Source organism: Pogoniulus pusillus, chromosome 27 (genome assembly GCF_015220805.1).
Source record: "Pogoniulus pusillus isolate bPogPus1 chromosome 27, bPogPus1.pri, whole genome shotgun sequence".
Classification (NCBI taxonomy): Eukaryota; Metazoa; Chordata; class Aves; order Piciformes; family Lybiidae; genus Pogoniulus; species Pogoniulus pusillus.
This window is the reverse complement of record NC_087290.1, coordinates 4,818,102-4,839,083: the sequence shown is the minus strand read 5'-3', so window position 1 is coordinate 4,839,083 and position 20,982 is coordinate 4,818,102. Positions and strand designations below refer to the sequence as shown.

The window sequence follows — 20,982 nt, the reverse complement described above, 5'->3', positions numbered from 1 at the left end:
ACCTTGTTAATGTGTGCAGCATCCCTAGCTGTGGATGGGAACATTTTTTTTTCCTTTTTCACCAGTCAATCCAGGACATATGCCTGGCAAAGATCACTAACTTGCATTTATTTGTCCAGGATCATCAACATTTCTCTAGATTTGGCCAGTCACAAACGATCATCCTTATAAAAATCACTCTCTTTCTCCATGCTTCAAATCTGGCATGATTCTGGTCACTTACTCTTGTGCTTTGGTTCAGGATCAAACGCAACAAGCTCCATTATTTGTAGTCCAAAATAATGGTCTCCAAAATATTTGGAATCAAGATCATTGCCACTTCTATCTTACTTCATCCCTTGTCAATTTTAATCCACAGCATTTCCCTTTCCAATTAAAACAGCTGTCAGATGCCTGCCCATTTTTTAGGAATGAGACCCTCTAATGAATCTCTGTTAATTTCCTTTCCTTTTCCAGCTCCCAATAATATGTATTCATTTTAACTCTGAGTGCTGTAAAAGTTTTTTTGGTAAGTACCTTCACTAGAGCATACCTTTTTCTTAAACCTTTTTGTTTTCCACTTCACCATTTCAGCACCCAACTCAATGTTCGGCCACAAGGATGGCCCCAGTATGCAGAGCTTTAGCAACCCTCACGAGCCCTGGAACCGACTGCACCGAACTCCTCCTTCGTTCCCGACCCCTCCGCCCTGGCTGAAGCCAGGAGAGCTGGAGCGCAGTTCATCTGCTGCAGCTCATGACAGAGATAGAGATGTAGATAAACGAGACTCATCTGTTAGTAAAGATGACAAAGAAAGGTACGAAAGAACACTTCCAAGAATTGTCTAGTTCAAAGCTTGGGGCTCTGTTCCGCTTTTAACCCTTCCCAGCCTGGCACATTGTTAAATCAGAGCTTCAGCAGAGGGGCGCCTGGGGAGCTGCCGCCGTGGCTGCCCTGCCACAGGAGGCACTGTGTAGGATGTAGGTTTCTAACTGAGGTGTTCCCTCCTGCGTCTCTCTCTCTTCTCACTTGCTCTGCGCTTCATCAGAAGGAGGTTTGCTGGAGCCAGAGTCCAGGCAGCATCAAGTGAGAACAGAATCAGGCCCACACGTTGTGGGTCACGTTGTCACAGGCCTTTTGCAGACTTAATGTGTAGATAGGTGCCTGACAGGATGGAAAAAAGGATTATCAAGTCCATCAGACACGTATCTGCACCTTCCATTACCTAAATGACCTCATAAATCAGGCTCTATCTACAAACCAAATAACACAACCTCCCTCTTCAGAAATGGCCTGACCAGAGGGACCACTGAAACAGTTGTAAAATTACATCACTCTGAAGTGTATCAGGTATGTCATGCTCCAATACCACAGTAAGTTTCAGTGCATGCAGCTCATTAAAGAAACCTCAATTCCCCACCCTCCCCCCCAAAAAAAAGCCACACACACATGCACTGCAGTTACACACCTTCAGGCACAGGTGTACATGGACTTGCACACTAACATGTCCAGGCTGGGAAGGGTTAATGGAAAATAAAACCTGGTCATATATTTTTTGTCAGGACTGTTCCCTTTATACAGTTAACTCAATAACAATTCCTCTTGACAGTTAAGTACCAGATCAGCAGAATTTGCCATTCAGCAAGTGTCATGCCTTCCTTGAAAAATGTAGAGAGGCTGATTTCAGCTTTATTTTTTTTTCCAGTGGTGGCTTAATGGCTTTCCTGTTAAGTTTGCACATTATTTTACTACATAATGGCTATTGGTCTAATTTTTTAGTGTAAAGGACTATTTAGGAGATGTGCTTTTCTGACTTCTCTGTCACTAACCCAAACACAGGCATTAGTAGCCTTTTCTAAAAGAAGTTATGCTAACACATTAGATATTATCTAAAAAAAAAAGAAATCCATTTAAGAGCTTTTCTGTGGTGGTGTAAAATGTGAAGAGCAAGTCAAGCTACAGATCTTTTCACCTACATTTTCCATTTGGAATATTTCTGTTTGGTAGCATAGCTTCATTATTTTCATGTCTGGTGTTAATGCTTCGAAATAAATTGCTGCTACAAATTGGGGATTCTGTCCTGCAAAGTGCTTAAGCATGTGAGTAACTTAACTGGCTTGAATGGCAAAGCATTTTAGCTACTAATGGTATGGGGAGTCTTTAGAGGTCTGTGATTATTTCAGTTGCTGTTTTGCTCTTTTCTTATGAAGTGTATCCTGCTGAAGAAAATCCCACTCCAAAAAAACATTTCCTTGCAAGCTGCTTTGGCATTGCCTGAACTCCATATCATAGCTCAGAACATATTTATTTTCAATAGTTTGAGAGCTTAAAAAGTAAGCATCATTCATCCCTCATTCTTCTGCACAATTATGGCTTCCAGTTTAGTACAACAATGTTTTCACCAATCTAGTGTTCCGTGCATCCATCTGTGTGGTTTTGAAGAGTTCTCCTTTGCAGCATGCTCACACTGTTGCCTGTATGAGAAGATGCTGAGAATCCCTTCCTGGAGGTGTGCTCCCTATGTAGATAATGCCTGAAGTAGTTTGTGAGCCTCTCATTCCTATTCTTTATCTTCAGTGGCACCCAGCAGGGTGAGGATGGAGCCCTGCTTTCTAGTTGAGGTCCCAGTCTCTGTTACCTACTTTAAGCTAATTTGCCCAAACAGGACTAACTGGGAGTCACACGTGGAGGTATGATTTAATCTCAAAATCATTTTATCATCAAGGGTCTAGCTTTGTCAGCCACCTTGCCAAAAGCATTCATCTAGATTTCTTCTGTTAGCAGTGTAAAGGTACCTTAGATGCTTCATAGCTTGGCTCTTCCCTGTCTCAGATTGGTGTTAGAATGGGGTGCAGTGAAATCACTGGTTGCTCTTCTTGGATATAGCTATATGGCCAGTGTACCACACCCCCCTTCTAGATAGACTGAGATAAGGAAATCCCTCAAGATAGCTTAGAAAACAGGAATCTACAATCCATTAACCTTTCCTGGGTGCAGAGATAGCTGAGGAGTTTCTCTGATACAATTCCTGCTTTCTCCAGGGGGATGGTTTTCTTTATTTTGAGGATTCTCTTATTCCAGACCAGTATTAGATGAAAAAAAACCAGTAAAAGTAGCTATTGTGAAAAGTAGGGTTTGTGCCTCTGTGTTATTTTGTTGAAAAAATATCACTGAGCCATTCCATTCTCATAATGACATGTAAGTGGGTGTGTAATCCTAGAGCATTAAGAAACCCCCAACCCAAGTAAGGCAGAGTACATTGTATGAGATACTCAGTATCTTTCAGGGTAGCATACAGCCTCAAAACATACCTTACTTAGTAGTAAGTTGATTTGAGAACATGGTGTCTGAGTAATAGGTTGGACTAGATGATCTTGGAGGTCTCTTCCAACCTGATTCTATTCTTCTTTGTAGAGACAGAGGTTTAGAGCTGTTCCCAGATTATTCACCTAAGGAGCCCTCAGCAGATCTGCTAATAAGAAGTTGTTCCTTCTCTGACCACTGAACTACATGAAGTTCACTTAAGTGAGCTGTATAATCAATAGCCTCTTGAGTTAATGCCACGGGGGTAATTGAGTAGGATGCAATTGGCAAAGGAATATGTTATTTGGCTTGCACATATATTTCTTTTTAGTTACAGAAAATACTTGTTATCTTCTCTAAATGTCATGCAGAAAGTACATCAGTTACTTGGAAAATTGATTAAGTATCAGCCAAAGGACTCAATGAGCTCTAAAACAATCGAAGGTGCCTCTGAACTAGTTCTCTAGCCAAAATACATAACAAGAATTGTCCACAAGCCAGTGCTTTCCCAGGAAAATAAAAGGATTGAGTCTTTATGCTGAGGAGTTTTTCGCTGGAGTGCATTGCCCTGTTCTCACTGTGTCCAAATCTGGAAGCTGTTAAATGCCTCAACTTGAGTGAAAAACAAGAGGACGGAAATGAGAGCCAAGAGACAGTTTTCATAGTGGTCAGGGCACAGTCAATCAAGGCAGAACCTGATACCAAGGAGTCAGTGGTTAGTGCAGCACAGGCAGTTCTCGGATTGAATGCACCATATTACAGATGTTTTCTAGCAGTTAAATTCTGCACTCTTGGAAGTCTCTGAGACATGTCCCATAAAATGATAGTTTCACCAACTCAGTTTAGATACAGCAAAAGATATATCTGGGGAGATGATTATAATGACAGTTGTCTTTTGAAAGGTACTTTTTTCTGCAGTTTCACCATGCAAAAGTATCTAAGGGTAGATATCTCAATGCAGTTTAGCTCAGCCAAAGAAGTAGGTAGCAGAAATTGTAGAGGTAAGGAGCAGAATTTCAGTGCTGTCAAACAGTGCTAGTCCAGCACTGGGTATCTGGAGCTGTCTTTATGGAGAGACTCCCATCTCAGAGATAGGATGAAATGAGTGAGCAGTTAAAATCAGTGGAACCGAGGAATCAGATTTGCTGTATGAAATTGATTCATTTGAACTTGAAAGGCTTTTTGCTCAGTGTTCCCCATAACAACTCCTGGTCAGCACTGCTTCAAGAAAATAATTGGTATGGAATCCATTTGTATATTTAGATTTTTGTCCACTGCAGGGTGATAACTCTCTAATCTTCTGTGCAACATAAATAAGTTTGAAAGATCTTTCTTAGCATTGCCAGGGAGAAGCATTGGCCCCATCCTTACTCTGCTTGCTCTGCCCTAGAAATGGGAAAGGGTTGACAATCCTAAGAGCAACTGAGAGGAGATCTTTGCAAAGATACCACGAGTAATGGTGTGAGGAGGAAGTTCTTTACCATGAGAATGGTGAGAGCCTGGAATGGGTTGCCCAGGGAGGTGATTGAGGCCTCATGCCTGGAGGTGTTTAAGGCCAGACTGGATGGGGCTCTGGGCAGCCTGATCTAGGGTAGGGTGTCCCTGGCCATGGCAGGGGGGTTGGAACTGGCTGATCCTTGCAGTCCCTTCCAACCCTAACTGATTGTATGATTCTAAAGGGCATCTAGGGTAGACTGATCTCTGCTGAGGAAGTCAGCACATGATCTAGGCATGATGGCCACCTCTGTGAAAACACAATGAGGTCGGTGAACACATAGAGAGGTGCCTATCTGTTCAGAGAGGTGGACTGTCAGTGTCAGGCTCTGTTTTCAGTTTTAGAAGTAAACTGAATTGAAGTAAATTGAAGAGCCAGAAGACTGTAGAGAATAGAGGTGAGGTAAGGCATTAGTAATGTACATAGGTCTAGGAATGTGTATGAAGTGCAGCTGAACAAAATGCCATCTGTTTTCCCAAATATATTCTTAATGGAAAGAGTAGGTAAAATGTTACCAACCATGTTACCATTTGGTTTTAATTGCCTCACTTTGTTTTTTGGATAAAATTAGTATGTTTTTATTTTTCTCTCTCTTCTTTGCAAACAATTAAGGCCATTGCCTTAGAAATGCATGTACAACAGCTAGAGTCCCTTGGGAACCTTCCATGGACTTCAGCATTTGAAATCTCAACCACATCATTCACAAAGCAGCTTTGGGGTTTTTCTACTTGTAGGCCAAGATAAGAGAGTAGGCCTAGTTTCAGACATGGGATGTTCTGCTGGTGTTTAATGGTGCATGTTAGTAGCTTTCTGCAAAGCAAGGAGTATAAAGGCAGGCATCCTGGATGCTTTGTTTTGTTGGCAGTTTCTCATGCCTCGATTTTTACCCTTCGTTCTTCTAGGGAGAGCATTGAGAAAAGACACTCCAGCCATCCTTCGCCAGCACCTATCCATCCAGTAAACTCCCTCGGACATAATCGCAGCTCAAATGAGCAGATCAGGAGCCATCTGAATCCCGAGGGCCGAGAAAAAGAGAAACCCAAAGAACGAGAGAGGGATCACTCCGAATCGCGGAAGGAAATCAACGTTGAAGAGCACAAGGTGAAGGACAACTATATTTCGGAGAAGGAAGGCCTGAGCCATGAAAGCCGAGTGGTGGAAGAATCTAAGCAAATGCCCAGGGTTCCTTCACCCTATGCTAGGCTCCCTGTTGTGGAGAGCACCAGGCCTAACAGTACTTCAAACCGTGAGGCCGAGAGGAAGACCGAGCCGGCGTACGATAACCCGAAGAAAAGCAACGAAGTCAAAGTGAAGGAGGAGCGAAAGGAAGACCATGACGTGCAGCCTGAGGGACCTCAGACTCATAGGTCATCTGATCAGCCACCACCTATATCTACATCTAATGTCCATCCAAGTCCTTTAGTGTCTATGCCCATGACTGTAGGTGTGACTGGCATACATCACATGAACAGCATCAGTGGCCTGGACAGGACTCGCATGATGACCCCTTTTATGGGAATTAGCCCGATTCCTGGTGGAGAACGTTTCCCCTATCCTTCCTTCCACTGGGATCCAATGAGAGATCCCTTAAGAGATCCATACCGAGAGCTAGATATTCATCGGAGAGACCCCCTGGGCAGAGACTTTTTGCTAAGGAATGACCCCCTTCATCGTCTTTCTACGCCAAGATTATATGAAGCAGACAGGTCATTCAGGGATCGAGAACCCCACGACTACAATCACCACCACCATCACCACCACCCTCTCTCTGTTGACCCTCGCCGCGAGCATGAGAGGGGCAACCACCTGGATGAGAGGGAGCGGTTGCACATGCTCAGAGAGGACTACGAACACGCACGCCTGCACTCAGTTCACCCTGCCGCCTTGGATGGGCACCTGCCTCACCCAAGCCTCATCACGCCAGGACTTCCTAGCATGCACTACCCCAGAGTCAGTCCCCCGACGGGACACCAAAACGGCATCCTCAATAAAACGCCCCCTACAGCAGCTCTCAGTGCCCCTCCACCTCTTATTTCTACCCTGGGACCTCGGCCTGGGTCTCCCAGAAGGACTACTCCTCTGTCAACAGAGATGAGAGAGAGGCCTCCTTCTCACACCCTCAAGGATATCGAAGCTCGATAAGCAGAGCGAGACTAAACAAAAACCAGAGCGAGAGGGACAGAGCATTGTAAATGCACATAACCTAAGGACCTTCTTACTAGTCGTTGATACAGACTGGGGATGTGACCCACTGTACCATATGTACAGACCTGAGTGCAAAGATTTTGAAATGGGTTTTTTTTGTATATTCTATGTTGAAATTTTCCAGATCTTTTAGCCAAGTTCCATATGTTCCTCGTGTCTCCTACTCTATTTTATTTCTAGCTTAAAAGAAAATGTCAAACTTTGAACTGAAGAACAAGACATCAACCTGAACGCTTTGACCAGAAACAAACCACCACCAATGTCAACCATACAAAAAAAGCTCTTTCAGACCTTGAAGTGAAGACAATTGTAGATATTTATGTAAAAAAGGTTGCTTCATGGGTTAATGGTTCATATATGCAAAAAGGGTAAGATGAAAGCTTTACTTTGTACAAATGTAAATAGATAAAATTAAGTAACATAATACATTAATACTTCTTAAACTGTGCTATTTGCAAACTTAATATTGATCAACACAGTCTGCTTATGCTGTGTTACATATATTGTTATAGACAGCTAAACCCCTTCAACTATGCAATGAATTCTAAGGCTTTTCACAAAAGCCTTTATAACTCAAAGGAGCCTTTTTTTCAACACCCAACATAACTAAAGTCATATTTTCCCTGAACGAGCTCATCTATAATAGCAGCCCTACTTCTCTCGCTTGTTTTGATGAAGCAGCAGCCCATTAGAAGCGTAGCTTCCCGTCCGAACCCCCGCATCCAGGCGCTGATGTTACTGTAGCTCATGTATCCCTTTAGGCCGCGTCAGGGTTAGCGATCCGCGCTCGCTGGTACTCGGAGTCGTGACAGATTGGTTCTCAGTCACATTAATCTGGGGTAAAAACAGAGTAATAATCAAATGCTGGATATTTTCCAGAGCTCATTGCTTAACGTGTCAAATCTATTCTTGAAAGAACATCTGCTTATAGCCATTCATGTCTGGGTTTATTGCCAGTGTGTCATTTTTATCTGCACACACACTTTCTTTTTTTCTCTTTTTTTTTTCCCTCTCTTTTTTTTTCTCTTTCCTATTTTTTTCCTCTATTTTCCCCTTTTTTTCCCTCTTTTTTTTCCTTTTTTTTTCTTTTTTTTTTTGGTGTGTTAAGTGGATTTTTAGCTGCATTGAAACCAATCCTACAAGAAAGCTACTACTTTTCTAAACGATGGATATGTTTTCACTGTGGATCAGTAGTTTTTAATGAATGACCTCCGGTGCAGATTTCATAATGCAATTTATTGTATTTCAGTTGGTAATAAAGTCTATGAATAGCTAACAGGTCAGCCTTGTTGTTCCCTAATCGTAGAAGACAATGAAATAAGATGAAGAACGTGGTCCTTTAAAAAACAAAAAGCATCAATCCTCAGCCTTGGTGTACCCTTATCATAGAAGACATGAAATAAGAAGCCCTTATCATAGAAGACATGAAATAACAAGAAGAACATGGTCCTTTAAAAAAATGTATATGCATCAATCTTCTGGAATCTTGTCTTTTTCATACCACACTTTTTTATATAATACCTAGAGTTTCTTGTCTAAATATTTGGAGAGAATATGACTTTATCAGAGAGAATTCAATACCTTGTCTACTGGACTGTAAAATATATGTATGAAATAAAATTAGTTCCATTGGTCTTCTAGTGTATGAAAGTGCTATCTGAAGTTGTTATCCTGTTTTGGAAAAAAAGCAAAACAAAACAAAACAAAAAAAAACCCCAAACAAACAAATTTAAAAAAAAAAGAAAATAAAAAAGGGGAAAAAAAGAAAAAAAAAAAAAAAGAAAAAAAAATAAAAAAAGGAAAAAAAAAGAAAAAAAAAAGGAAAAAGGTTACCTACAGACAGTTGTTTCTAATGATCAGAGATCTATTTTAGTAGTCAACTGAAGGTTTAGTTGTGAGCTTCAGATTTTGTGAACTCCAGATGTTGTGCAGTGGTTTTTGGTTTGTTTTTTTTTTTTCTTTTTTAATTTTTTTTCTTTCTTTCTTTCTTTTTTTTTTTTAAAGAACAAAAGGAAAATTACATACAAAACAAAACAAAAAAAAACCCCAAACCCCAGCCCTGAAGAACTATGTACACTGGAACCGTAGTGGTAGCTTTCAGTATTGTAAAGAGATTGTTATATACAAAACCTTTTTGCTGTTTATCCTGTATGTAATAAAGTCCTTTCTAGATCCTATGTGAAAAGAAAAAGTGAAGCGGCTCTCAATCTTCAGCATGTTTCCTCATCAGCGAAGACTTGTGTAATGTAAATTGTGCCATGTTATTAAAAAATGTGAACTAAACTGCTAGGTGCTTCTTTGTGGGGAGTTCCCCAGCGCTGCTATGGGGAAGAAAGACTTGGTTTTTGTTTCCCAACGAGTGGGGCTTTGTTTAGAAGAAATGTGTTCCTCTGTGATCTGTGTTAGATAGGATTGTCCTGCTCTGGCAGGGGGGTTGGATTTGATGATCTCCTTGAGTCCCTTCCAATTCCTAACATCCTGTGGTCCTGTGAAATAGCTCTTAATGTAGTAACCAGGGGAGAAAAAAAAGGAACAAAAAGGAGAACAGGTCCTTGGCTTGCCCAGGTGCCTTAAAATCTGCCAACACCCTCAGTTCGTGTTCACTGAGCAGTCGGTCTTTCAAGGTAGTCTCCGAGTTCAGTACGTGGCTGTATGCAAGCCCTTTGGAGAATTTCACAGGCTGTTAGGGGTTGGATGAGACTTTCAAAGCCTGACTAGGTGTGTTCCTCTGTGATCTGTGTTAAATAGCATTGTCCTGCTCTGGCAGGGGGGTTGGGCTCGATGATCTCCTTGGGTCCCTTCCAACCCTTAATATCCTGTGATGAGACCTTGAAAGATCATCGAGTCCAAACCCCCCTGCCAGAGCAGGGTCACACCAGCATTTTGCCGGTTCTCATCAGCTAAAGGTACAGCTGTGAACGATTTGTACACGAATATGGTCAATGTCTTGCAAATTGTTTAGTTCTCCGTGGTACAACTTTCAAGGTATCCTCTTTTGAAAAGGGTTTGTTTACTTTTACAAGCTTGTTGCAAGCATTTAACAACCTTGACCCAAGTTACTTTGGCAGAGGTAATGTGTGATGCTGAAATTTGCTGTCTTGGGGAAGAGTCAGGACATCTTTCTCCTCCCTCAGTAATTACCAGTTGGGTTGGTAAGCACTTAAATGTATGCAGCTACATATTCGAGTTTCTGTTTGTTCCTCTCTTCAGCCCTTTCCATACTTTACTCTATGGACAGAAATTCTGTCCATACTTTACTCTTTCCTCCACATAAATCTGATGGAATTGAAATCTACCTGAATTTCAACCCTGTAGCTGAGAGAAAGCAGCCCTGTGTCTGTTTAAAAATCCAACAGTGTGTAAACTGTACAGAATGAGCAATGGGAGCTAATGTGCAAAACTAGGGTGTGGGGGGTGTGTGTCTCTTTTGTATCCCATGAGGAACTGCATCTCTGTCTGCTCGATGCACATCATTAAGAAACTGTTCATATTTCTGAAGGGAACCAGTTACAGATGGCCTCAGAAGGATCAAGACTACTGAAGCAAGCTTGCACAGATCCAGGGTTGAAGGGGCCTCGTGAGAGAGAGGGTCTGATGAGACCATCACCTTCCAGGCTCATCTCAGAGCACTCTAATAGGAGCCCTAACGGCTTTGTCAGTGTCTTCAGGGGGAAGAAATTTGGTATCTGATTGCACAGACTATGATCCTTGTCCTCCCAGGTGCTGAGCACACTCCTGCTGATGGTCCTTAATTTCCAATCAAGCTAATGAACCCTCACTCCCAGTTCCAGAAAGCACCGAGGCATTTCACTCCCTTTGAATCCAGTACAATTTAAGTGGCCTTTGAAGGTCTGGATATCATAAGAGTGATGATGCTTAGGGGAATGTGCCTGGAAGGTGTAGTAAGAGATGAAACCAAATGTTGAATGCTTTTAAACTTCTCTAGGTGTCATTCATTGCTTTTCAAAACTTTGATCCAGGAACATCAGCTTGCAAGTATAGACAAACTTTATAGCAGAGTTTCCCATGCAAGACTTTTGTTCTAAATGCTCTACTTTGAATCGGTAGTATTTAAGAAATGAAGTTTGTGTGAGACCATGCTAAATACCACCTGTAGCTGTGAAAGAAGTCATAAGGGTATTATTCTGTAAGGTGTGAGAGATTTGGATGCTAGAAAACCCTGATCTACTATGCTTGCAACACCCAGGACCTTTGCTTTATGCTTTGCAGCTCCCACCTTCCCACACTCCAGTTGATTTTCCACTTAGCAGCTTCCTATCACCAGCAGAGAGAACAGCTAAAGCCGTGCGTAAGGAGGGAAGGGTTCTTTGGAAGCAGTGCTAACATTTGTACCTGGGTGCAGTGTTCACTTCAGGCTGTGCTTTTTCCCCTTCTATAATTTTCAATATTCTTTGGTTACTAAATACCCAGCTCTAACCTGGTTTTCTGCTAGTCATACCTTAGTGGTACTACTTTGCCTTTTTGCAGCTATGTTCCTTCATGTCTTGTGATAACTAAGTTGATTGTAGGCAGCAATAAACGCTGCAGATAGTTGTTTTTTTTTTCCAAGAGCCATAGGCACTTGTCTATTTTTGATCCTTTTTACCTTTGCCTGTGTGAGCTCCTGAGAATTTGTAGTCCTTGCTGGACTGCAAGACAGGCAAATGGAGGTTGGGGAGGATTTTACTGAGAGTCGTTTAATTTGCTTTGCCTGTGCCTTGTAAAACAATTAGCATGATTCTTGGTGATTTAACTGCTGCTTCACAGGTGTGGGTGACTTGTGCTGAAAGCCACCTGGGGCCCTGGAACAAGGTAACAGATGATTCGTTGTGTTCCACTTAAAAAGGAGCTCCTTGGCCAACTGCTTTCATTTCTGGCAAGACAGAAGAAGGAGTGGTGGCTCAGACAGTGACTAAAGGCTCAAACAGTTTTTTTTGCTCCCACGGTGACTCGGTTAAGCCTTACCTGGATAAACCAACTTGCTTCTTTGGACTCTGCCTGCCACTTTTGGAGGAATGCTCTTCTGTAGCTTTGGAAGGTGATTTGGAGCAGGCTCCTAACCTGAATGGTCATTTGAAGGTAATTATTTCTTAACTCTAGATGGGGACTGACCTCTAACTTAGCTGGTTCAGGGAAATAAATGCAGATAAAAGGTGGGTCTACCTCCTCCCTTTCGTACTCTTATCCCATTTTCCTTTGCATTGTGAAATATCAGTGCTAGTTGTTCTTCATGTGAAGCTGTTTGGGACGAGCTCTGAGCTCTGTCCCTTATGCTGTGCTTGGTGCCTTGGCTGGGGCAGGTGAGCATTTCTCAGTGTTGCTAGAATGCAAAACCCCTTTGGTGCTACTGAATAACTGAGTGGCAACTGAAGGCCTCAGTGACTTAGTCATTTTATGAAAGACTACATATTTTTTGCTAGCCAAGATGGAACAGAACTGCAGGTGAGGGCAGACAGAGTAATTTGCCACTGGATTGGGTGCTGGAGTCACTGTCTCTGGAGGTGTTCAAGCAAAGACTGGATGAGGCATTTAGTACTAAGGTCCAGTTAATTGGACAGGGCTGGGTGATAGATTGGACTGGATGATTTTGGGGTCTCTTTGGACCTGCTTGATTCTGTGAGTCTATGACTGTGTTCTCGCTGCACCTTGTCTTTATTTGGAGGAGCTTAGACTGCTTGTGGCCTTGGAGAAGGTGGAAGTTCCCAGCTGGCAAGGCTTCCAGGTCTTACCATGGAGCTGGGCAGTGTTCAGCATGGTTTCTTTCAGTCATATGTCTGGTCAGAGTAGGGGGAGTGTGTGGTCTTTTTCTGTGTGAGTATCTTGCAATAACATTATCATTTAATCACAAAGATAATTTCCTGATCATAGAGAATCTGCCCCTCCTCATTTGTGTTTGTCTGCATCTAGAAACACATGCATTATACACAGCAAACTGCACACAGTGTCAGGCACAGGGATGTCTGTACAGCAAGAGGAGGAGTATGAAATGATAGCATCTTACAGTCTCACACATCTTTTTTTGTTGCTTTCTGATGAGACCTTGCCTGTAGATCGTGATCATTGCATTTGATGTTTTCTCTGCTGGTCTGGTAATAAAGGCTTCACTGTGTTGCTATCTCCATTCTATGCATGGCTAGAGTGCAGCTGGAAACACCAAACTGAGTTACCAGGGTAGCACCAGCCACCCACTGCCTGAGTCACCCAGGGCAACTGGGTTAGTGCCTTAGTCCCCACAACAGGGGAAAAAGCCCTGAATTGGGCAAATTGCAGAGTCAGTGGTGGCAAAAGAAATACCTGGCTTGCTATTCTGTCTTTAGCAAGCTCTTTTAACCACAGAGCATGTTACCAACTTTGCTAAGGCCCTTTCCACAGAAGAACAGGTGTACTTACTTATGAATAATTGAAGTGGCTCCACTGTTGAGCCAGGTGGAAAAGGCTTGCGATCATTCTGGTTATCGGGAGCAGGTGTTGTGTTTTACCACTAGGTGTGCTTTGTTGCTCAGTATTCAAAGTCAAGAGTGCAGGGTTTATTTCTCTTGGTTGGCTTTGGGATCTGTTTCTCTGCTGAAATTCTTGCACTTAGCCATCAACTCCCAGTACGATCATCTGTGTTTCAAGACAAGAAAATAATTAAGCAAGGACATTCATTGATTAGAAACTTCACCTATCAAATAGGCAATGTTACTGTATGTTGATGAAATGCATCTTCTGCTTTGCATTTGCATCTTTAAAGCACTTAACTAGTTTCTGTTGAATCAGTGGTGGTTTGTTGGCTTTTTGGATGTAGGGGAGATTGCATCAGCATCAAAAACTTGGGATTTAGATTTTTTCCTTTACTAAAGATGACTGAAAATGCAAATATAAACTTTCTGGGATTGCCAGTGATCTCTTTTTGAAGGGCGTGGGTGTATCTGGGGCAAACACAGTGCATTTGAAGCTCATTTGATTAAAGAAAACCGAAGAGCTACCAGGCTCTAAAGTAACCACCAGCAACTTGCCCTCCAAAAGGGAAGTTTTGTCAAAGTTAATGTTAGAACAGCCGAGTAGAGCTGGATTTATTTCATCCTGTTAGGAAAGGCTGCCGTTCTTCAGAGATACCACAAGAGGGTAGTTAAAGAGAGCCTGAAAAGAGGAGTGGGCTGGCAGGGTGGATTTGCTGTTTCTTGCAAGGTGAACGTAGCTGTAACTTATCTTCGAGAGGCTGATTCGTGAGGAGCTCTCCTGTTCCTCTGCAGAAAGGATAGAAAGCTCAGTGGTGCTGCGGCAGGCACTGATCAGGCTGAATAAGGAGTGGCCTCGCTTTATCCCGTTGGATGAGATGGACTAGAAGTGATCCACAGCAAGAGCATTCAGCTAGCTAAAGGCAACTGTGTTTCGGAGAGTTAGGTTTAAACTGCAGGCTGCTGCAGTCTAGCAGCGAAGCACATTGCTTATGTTAAGGCAATAAAAGATGCTTCTCTGTAGCAAGTACTAAGGTATGAGTGGTGTGGAGGCATGGAATTAATGTGGCCAAGCCAGGAATATACATATAAAAATAGAGTAATTTTATTTTCCTGAAACCCTGCCCCCAAAACTACACACAGGAATTAATTTAGTTTAATTAGCAGACTGTTTCACTGAGAATATCTTGCAAAAGACAAACTTGGCTGTTTTAGAAGTCAGGGAATGGAAAAGGCCAAGCTATAAACACAGCTTTTCCCCGCTGTTAATCGGGCTGGGCAGCAGAGCTGAGGTGAGCAAGGCTGTCAGAGAAAGGGCCATCCAGACGCTTGTCAGCTCGCTCTCTTGCAAAAGGCAGCCGAGGCTGCTCAGGACCGTTAAGCTTGCACCAGAGAGTGCGTACGGCCGGGAGCCAGCCGTCCGAAGCAGGTCCCTCAGGAGCTTGTCCTCTGCAGCGCCAGGGGATTCTCTCTGCAGGAACTATCCAGGCGGGGGAGAACTCTAAGGCAGGCACCCCGAGGTGGTGGGAAGCACCCCAATATTGATACCTTTCCTAAACAAAGAGTCGAGTTAGCACTGCCTAGGCGCGAAGACCCCAGCCAGCGCCCAGCCCGGCACCTGCGCGGGCACCTGCGCGGGGCACCCCTGGCGCGGGAAGGGCTCTTTGCTCCCTCCCCCGCCCCGCTCCAAGCCTGCAGGGCAGCCGGGGGCGGGGGGGAACAGGTTTTTCCCCACCTTTTCTCTCCCATTCAAAGCGCGGTGGAAGAGGACTTTGGGGTATCCAGGACAATGAGGTAAGGTTTGTCAGCTCCTCAAAGCCTCAGCAGTACTGAGGAGGGCATGAGGCAGCTTTCTCCTTTACCTGGCTGTTGAGAGGGTTAGCCGAGGGCTGTGCCAGAGAGTTGTTTCGTTTAGAGATGCCACATTTTCTGAGGGCAGAAATCGAGATGGCTTATTTAAACCCACCAGGAGTGCCTGCTTCATGGCAGCAGATAACTTGGCCCTGGGTTTTCGTTTTCTGCAGTGGTCATCTTCGCCTTGTCAGCAGAGGGCTGGCATTAAAAGATCTGACTCTCACCGGGGACTGCCTTGCCTTGAGGGGCACATCCTAGAGCAAAGCCTGAGGAGCAGGCAACCAGGCATGGCCCCCGCTGCTTTTTGGCCGGGCTGAGAGACAAAGTGGGCCTGGTAAAGCCACTTTGTCCCTTCCCAGAAGAAAGCCAGGTGCCACACCTGCCTGTCCCCCGGAGAAGCCACGGTAAGCACCTGCAAACTGGTGCCCTGTGGGCACAGCCCGGCTGGTATCGGAGTAGGATTCAGTGCCCTGGAATGGGTGGCAGCCCTGCTCCCAGGGCCTGTATGGTGTGAGCCCCTGGGCTGCTGGTCTGACAGAACTGTAGTCTGCTTTGGGTGGGCTGTCCCTACCTCTTCAGCTGAAATCTGTGTGCCCAGCTCTGCTCACCTGGGAAGCACAAATGCACTTCTCACAAAGCCAAGCAGTGAGGTGGATCAGTGGTGGCAGGGTGGAGTGTGGTGTTGAGGAGACAGTGGCTGGCACTTCTGTGCCCCATGAAGGACAGGAGCTCCTCACTCCTGCCCCCTACCTTCCCCTCCCCAGCCTCCTTCCCCCTGCCCCCAGCCAGCTGCTCTGCTGCCCTGTGCTGGGCTCTCTGCAGTGACTCGGGGGCTGCAGCTCTGATGAACACGTATGATCCTCCTTGCAGCACTATCATTGTGGTTTGTTGTCAGCAGAGTCATGCTATGGTAGTCATTATGGGTTTAAATGAGTCATTTTCCACTTAATTGTATTACTGGGGCTTACAGAGCATCTGGAGCTTTGCAGCAGTAAATACATCACTGCATACCACAGGAATAATACCAATCTGTTGCTTTGAAGAATCTGCTGAGCAAAAATCCAGTGAGGCAGGCAGGTAGGTGTAGGTGTGCCTGTGCCTCCTGACCCGGCTCACTGCGCATCTCTCCTGGTGGTGCCACCTTAGGCCAGGCCTGAGAGCTGTTTGCATTTCAAAGAACAGGACTGAGCAAAGCTTTGAGGCTTCTTTCTTTTGTTTTCCTGGAGACCTTGAGTTTCTCATTACATCGGTTAGTCTTGCAGTGTTTGGGTTTTTTTTTCACGGTTTGCCACTCGTTTGGATTATATTGGTTTTGTTACAAGACATTGGTTTTGTTGCTAGCTCTTGTTGACCATTTTCCTTCATCTCCTAATCGATTTAGCTCAAATAGGTGAACCACTGGTGGCTAAGGAAGAGTATTTGTTGGACGTTTCATTTGTCAGGAACTAAAGGTGGGAGAGAAAACATCAGAAGTGTTCTGGATGCCATTAAAAATGATAGGAGGAGGTTTGGGAGACCCCAGACCACTCAGGCAAGCACAGACACACAAATGTTTCAGTGAGTGCTGCCTGATGTATATGTAAATAGGTAGGAGGAATCAATCATATTAGGTAGGTGTTACTTTGTACAGGTTCATGCATAAAGAACTGCAAGAACTCTTCAGCAATGCAGGTGGGTTGCAGGAGCAATCCACCGTGTGCCCAGTGCTGCAACAAAAAGATGCTGCTTCTTAGGCACAGTGGTGGCTCAGAAGTTTACTCCATTCCACGGTACTGGTACCACAACAGTGAGCTACTGTGGGGGGCAGAAGCACATCCAGCTGGTGCCATGCTTGCAGAAGCTCATTGATTGTCTTTAGTATGACTTCGTGCCCCCTGAAACTGGCATCTTTTCATGTGCAAATGAGAGAGGTTCTTGTCAGGTGCATGCAGAGGGCCCTTGCGTCGGTGCTGAGGCAGCCAAGCCCCTGAAGCATTGCTGTCCCAGGGAACGACGTATGTCTGCTCTGACTGGAAGAACCCCCTCTAAGCTCCTTATCTTTTTATTATTTCACTTTTTCTCGGCTCTCCGCGGCGTTAGCCGTTTGCTGGGCACCGGCAGGGCCGGCGGTCGAGCTGCAGAGGGCAGTGCAGGAGTGAGAAAGCCGAGCCGAGGTGGCGGCGGCGCTGCGCGGTCTGGGCGCTAGGGGGAGACACCGACCCGGGCTGCGGGCCGCGAGGGGCTCCGCACAGCCGCGGCTCGAGCCCTCGCCAGGGGCTGCTTGGGGCTGGTTGGAGCCGGTTTGGAGCCCTCCGCGGGGACCTGCGTGCCGAGGGCTCTTGTGCCGGGCCGCCAGTGCAGCTCCGGCGCCTGGGCCTCGCTCTCCGCACATCTCAGCAGCCCCGCTTTTGCTTTTGGACCTGCAAGGTGTCAGGATGAGCTTGGGTCGGGAGGCATTTGGCTAAAGGCATTGCGAAGGACGCCCTGAGCAGACCGAAGTAAAGGCCGGGGAAAGCGTGTCGGCTCCTTCGGTGCCTGTGGGGATGGAAAATAAGGTAGGGTGAAGTGCAGGTACCATCGAATAGCTTTCACAATGTTAGTGCCTTCAAAAGGAGCCTTCTGCCAGCGCCTCTGGGGGTTGTCCCTTGCGCCTGGTCCCCTGGCAGCCATCCCGAGGAGCCACTGGGGCCTGGTGGCTCTGCCAGCCAGCTGGACCAGCAGCTCCTGGCCTGGCAGGAACGCTGGGGAGGTCACTGTCGTGGTAGGCAGCAGTGTGAAAGTGATTAAAAGTAGGAAATTGTGATGGTTTGGGTGTTCCCCGCCCCCCCACTTTAGAAGTCACCCAGACTAGACTCAGCCGGCTCTGGGAATATGAATGAAGCTATTTATTTACAGCTAGCACAATATACAAGCAGATATTTACAGTATAGACAGCTATAGACAGATATATACAAGGGAAAAGGTAATACAGAAACACAACTCCTCTCCCAGAAACCTGAGTCCCCAGAAGGGGCTCTCAACCACCCCTGCACCTTCCCCCTGCCCCTCTCAACCTTACCTCAGTCCTAAAGAAGAATAGGGGTTCAGCCAAGAGGTTAAGAAGCGAAGGTGAGGTTAGGGAGCTGCAGCTCAGTCAGAAGCCCAAGGCAGAGTGACAAAAATGTCGAGAGTGTTAGCTGATGTTTTCCTTTCTTCAGCAAGACTCTGAGGGGAGTAGACATCACCATTGTTTTCATTTCACAGGCTATGATCTAGCTCTTCTCACCAAAACATTCTAGCCTGCTTCAAACTAGCACAGAAATCAAGGGGGGAAAGGGAGGGAAAGAAACCTCTAACAGCTTCTTTCCCTTTGTTCATTTTTTTGGTCACCTACATTTAACTCGTTGCTTCTAACGGCCTGCTTCGTTCCCCACTTCTGTCTCAAGAAAGCAAGATGGTGGGGAACAAAACCCTTTTTCTTAACCAAAGCTGTGTTTCATTTTTAAAAAGCTTGACTGAGAAAAGTTGGCTCAAATTCCATCCTGGAAGGTCCTCACCAGCTGAGGCAGCATGTTGGTTTTTTTCCAGTGGTTTAGGTATTGCCCAGCTTATTCAGGCAGTACAGAAGCACTTTACAGTGAAGTGGTGGATGCTCAAACAGAGTTCTGCCTGCCTTTCGGGTGAGCTTCTCCCAGGTGGGAGGTGATAGTATGGGAGAAAGCAGGCAGTGTCTGCTCATGGGTTACAGCTGCAGCTAAAGCTCACAGGAAGAGGAAGTTTGTTTCTCCTTTTACTTCAGTTGTCCTAAACCAGGCCAGGGTCTGGATGGATAAACGAAGTATCTCACTGAGCCACAGAGAGTAGTTGGAAGACTTTGAAGATACTGAAGCAAGGACTCCAGCCATCTCATGAAGCACCTTTTTTCCCCTGGAATCTTGATAAGTCTTGGGTTTTGCTGATGGTTTGGATGGCCAGCCAGCAGGACATCAGGTGTTGGGCAGCTCAACTGCAGCAGGCACTCTGTTTCTGTACCAGGATGAGCAAGGTGCTCTGCTGTGGGTGTAAGAAGTAGCCTTCAGAAGTATTTCTGAACTGAAAATTAAGGTGGGTCTCAACATCATGTCTGTTTGGTGTGGCAACAGGGCTCACGAGCACTGGTGACATGGGGACACAGCCAGACTGTGGGATTAGAGATAAAACTGGTTCTTTCTTCAGTCGTGTGGAGGTAAATCAATGTGGTAAACGATGTGCATTGTTCCTGCAGATGACTGTGCTTTCAAACTGTGTTTCAAAGCAAAGGCCCAGAGGCTTCAGGTTTGATTTCTGCTCTAGCTTGCTGGGCAGCCTTAACAAAGTCATATGGACAATTTGTGTATCTGTTTCCTTCCCTGTGGTTTGACTCTCCCCCTGCACTTTCCACCTGTAAAAAGCTTTTATGTCTAGTATTAGCAATTCCATATGAGAGGTTTCCTCATGGTGGTTTTGGTTGAGGTTTTGGGTTGGATTTTTTCCTCCAGTTATATATTCCAATACCCATTAACAATGCAGAAAGTCTGCTTTGGTAGGTTATTTAGTTTTATGCTTTGGTTTAAGGGATTACAGTCAAAGTGGGCATCATATTTTAAGAGCCATTCTGTAATGGCTGCAATAGTTTTATATCACTTCAAATTCTAAACTCCATTAACTTGGTTCCTGTCTCCACAGTTTTGGCTCAGTCAGTTTCACTTTGACTGGCACCAAGGCTGTCTAATGAAACAGACAACTGTCTCTTCCCAATAAATCTAGCATAGAGAGGTTGGATCTCTAATGGATCATTTACATTGCTTCCAAGAATTCTGGCACTTAGAGTACTGTGGAGCTGAACTGGACCTTAGTTTTTTTGCGTGTCCCTCTGACAACTTTAGTTCTGCCTGAATTTGCCTGTCACTAAAGGGCTAAATCATCAATATCTTTGATTTCCCCCCCCCCCCCCCCCCCCACTTCCAAAATTCCTTGTGTACAAATGCCTGCAGCATTTTGCACTGGGAATTAAAGACTTTGCTAAACCTGGGACCCCAGCTGAAAAATAATAAGATAGCTCTGTGACTCTACTTTTGTTAGTGATTCATTTCAGACAGATCCCATCAGTGAAATTTCAGTGAAAGACTAACAAGTTGCACACCTAAGTCATTGAGAAGGGAAAAAGACTCTTACAAATATGTGTATTGTAATGGACAAAAGACAAAATGTGATGGTGGTTAAATGCAAAACTATAGGTTTTTCTTTTATCTAGAATGCTTGACTTGAGTTTTGGCTCTAACAAAGGAAGATTGGGTTGCTGTTCTCATTTTGGCCTGTGGCTGTCTTCAAGAAGTTCTGACAGCTTTTTGGATCTCCTGTATATTGGCAAATATGGAATAGTAGCCTATAAATATAGCTATAAAAGCAGTACTTTGACACTAGCCTGGGAGAGAATGTATTATGAGGGTATTTATGCCTTTGAGGAAAGGACAGGGTATTGTCTAATGGGGAGATCTAAAAGGAAGTCAGTGGGAAGGATTTGCACATAATGGAATATTTAGTTCCAAAACAAAATGCTTTTTTATGCAGTTTTCTGCAGCTGCAAGTGTTGCAGACAGAAGCTGATAAAACTTGTAAATGTTCCTGTAGGTAGCTGAAGACCTGTTGAAGATAAACTTTTATGCTCCTGAGCATCAGAGGAATCCCAAATCTGCTACAGGTATGAAACAATTTATTAGAGGTGCTCCT

General features: G+C 44.7%; 2 protein-coding genes across 5 annotated transcripts in view; both read left to right on the top strand.

The window, feature by feature from the left end:
• The window catches only part of AUTS2 (activator of transcription and developmental regulator AUTS2), an 839,198-nt gene extending 829,933 nt beyond the window's left edge, over positions 1-9,265 (top strand). For all 4 annotated transcript variants that reach the window (XM_064166624.1, XM_064166623.1, XM_064166622.1 and 1 more), the window contains 2 exons: positions 574-796; positions 5,680-9,265. In XM_064166624.1, coding sequence (XP_064022694.1) covers positions 574-796; positions 5,680-6,919 — 1,463 coding nt within the window. In that variant the 3' untranslated portion in view covers positions 6,920-9,265. The remainder of the gene's footprint in view (positions 1-573; positions 797-5,679) is intronic.
• Positions 9,266-11,787: 2,522 nt separating this feature from the next.
• Positions 11,788-20,982, top strand: part of GALNT17 (polypeptide N-acetylgalactosaminyltransferase 17) — a 402,097-nt gene continuing 392,902 nt past the window's right edge. The window contains exons 1-2 of the mRNA XM_064166627.1: positions 11,788-12,061; positions 20,884-20,953. The gene's annotated coding sequence lies outside the window, so the exon portion shown is untranslated. The remainder of the gene's footprint in view (positions 12,062-20,883; positions 20,954-20,982) is intronic.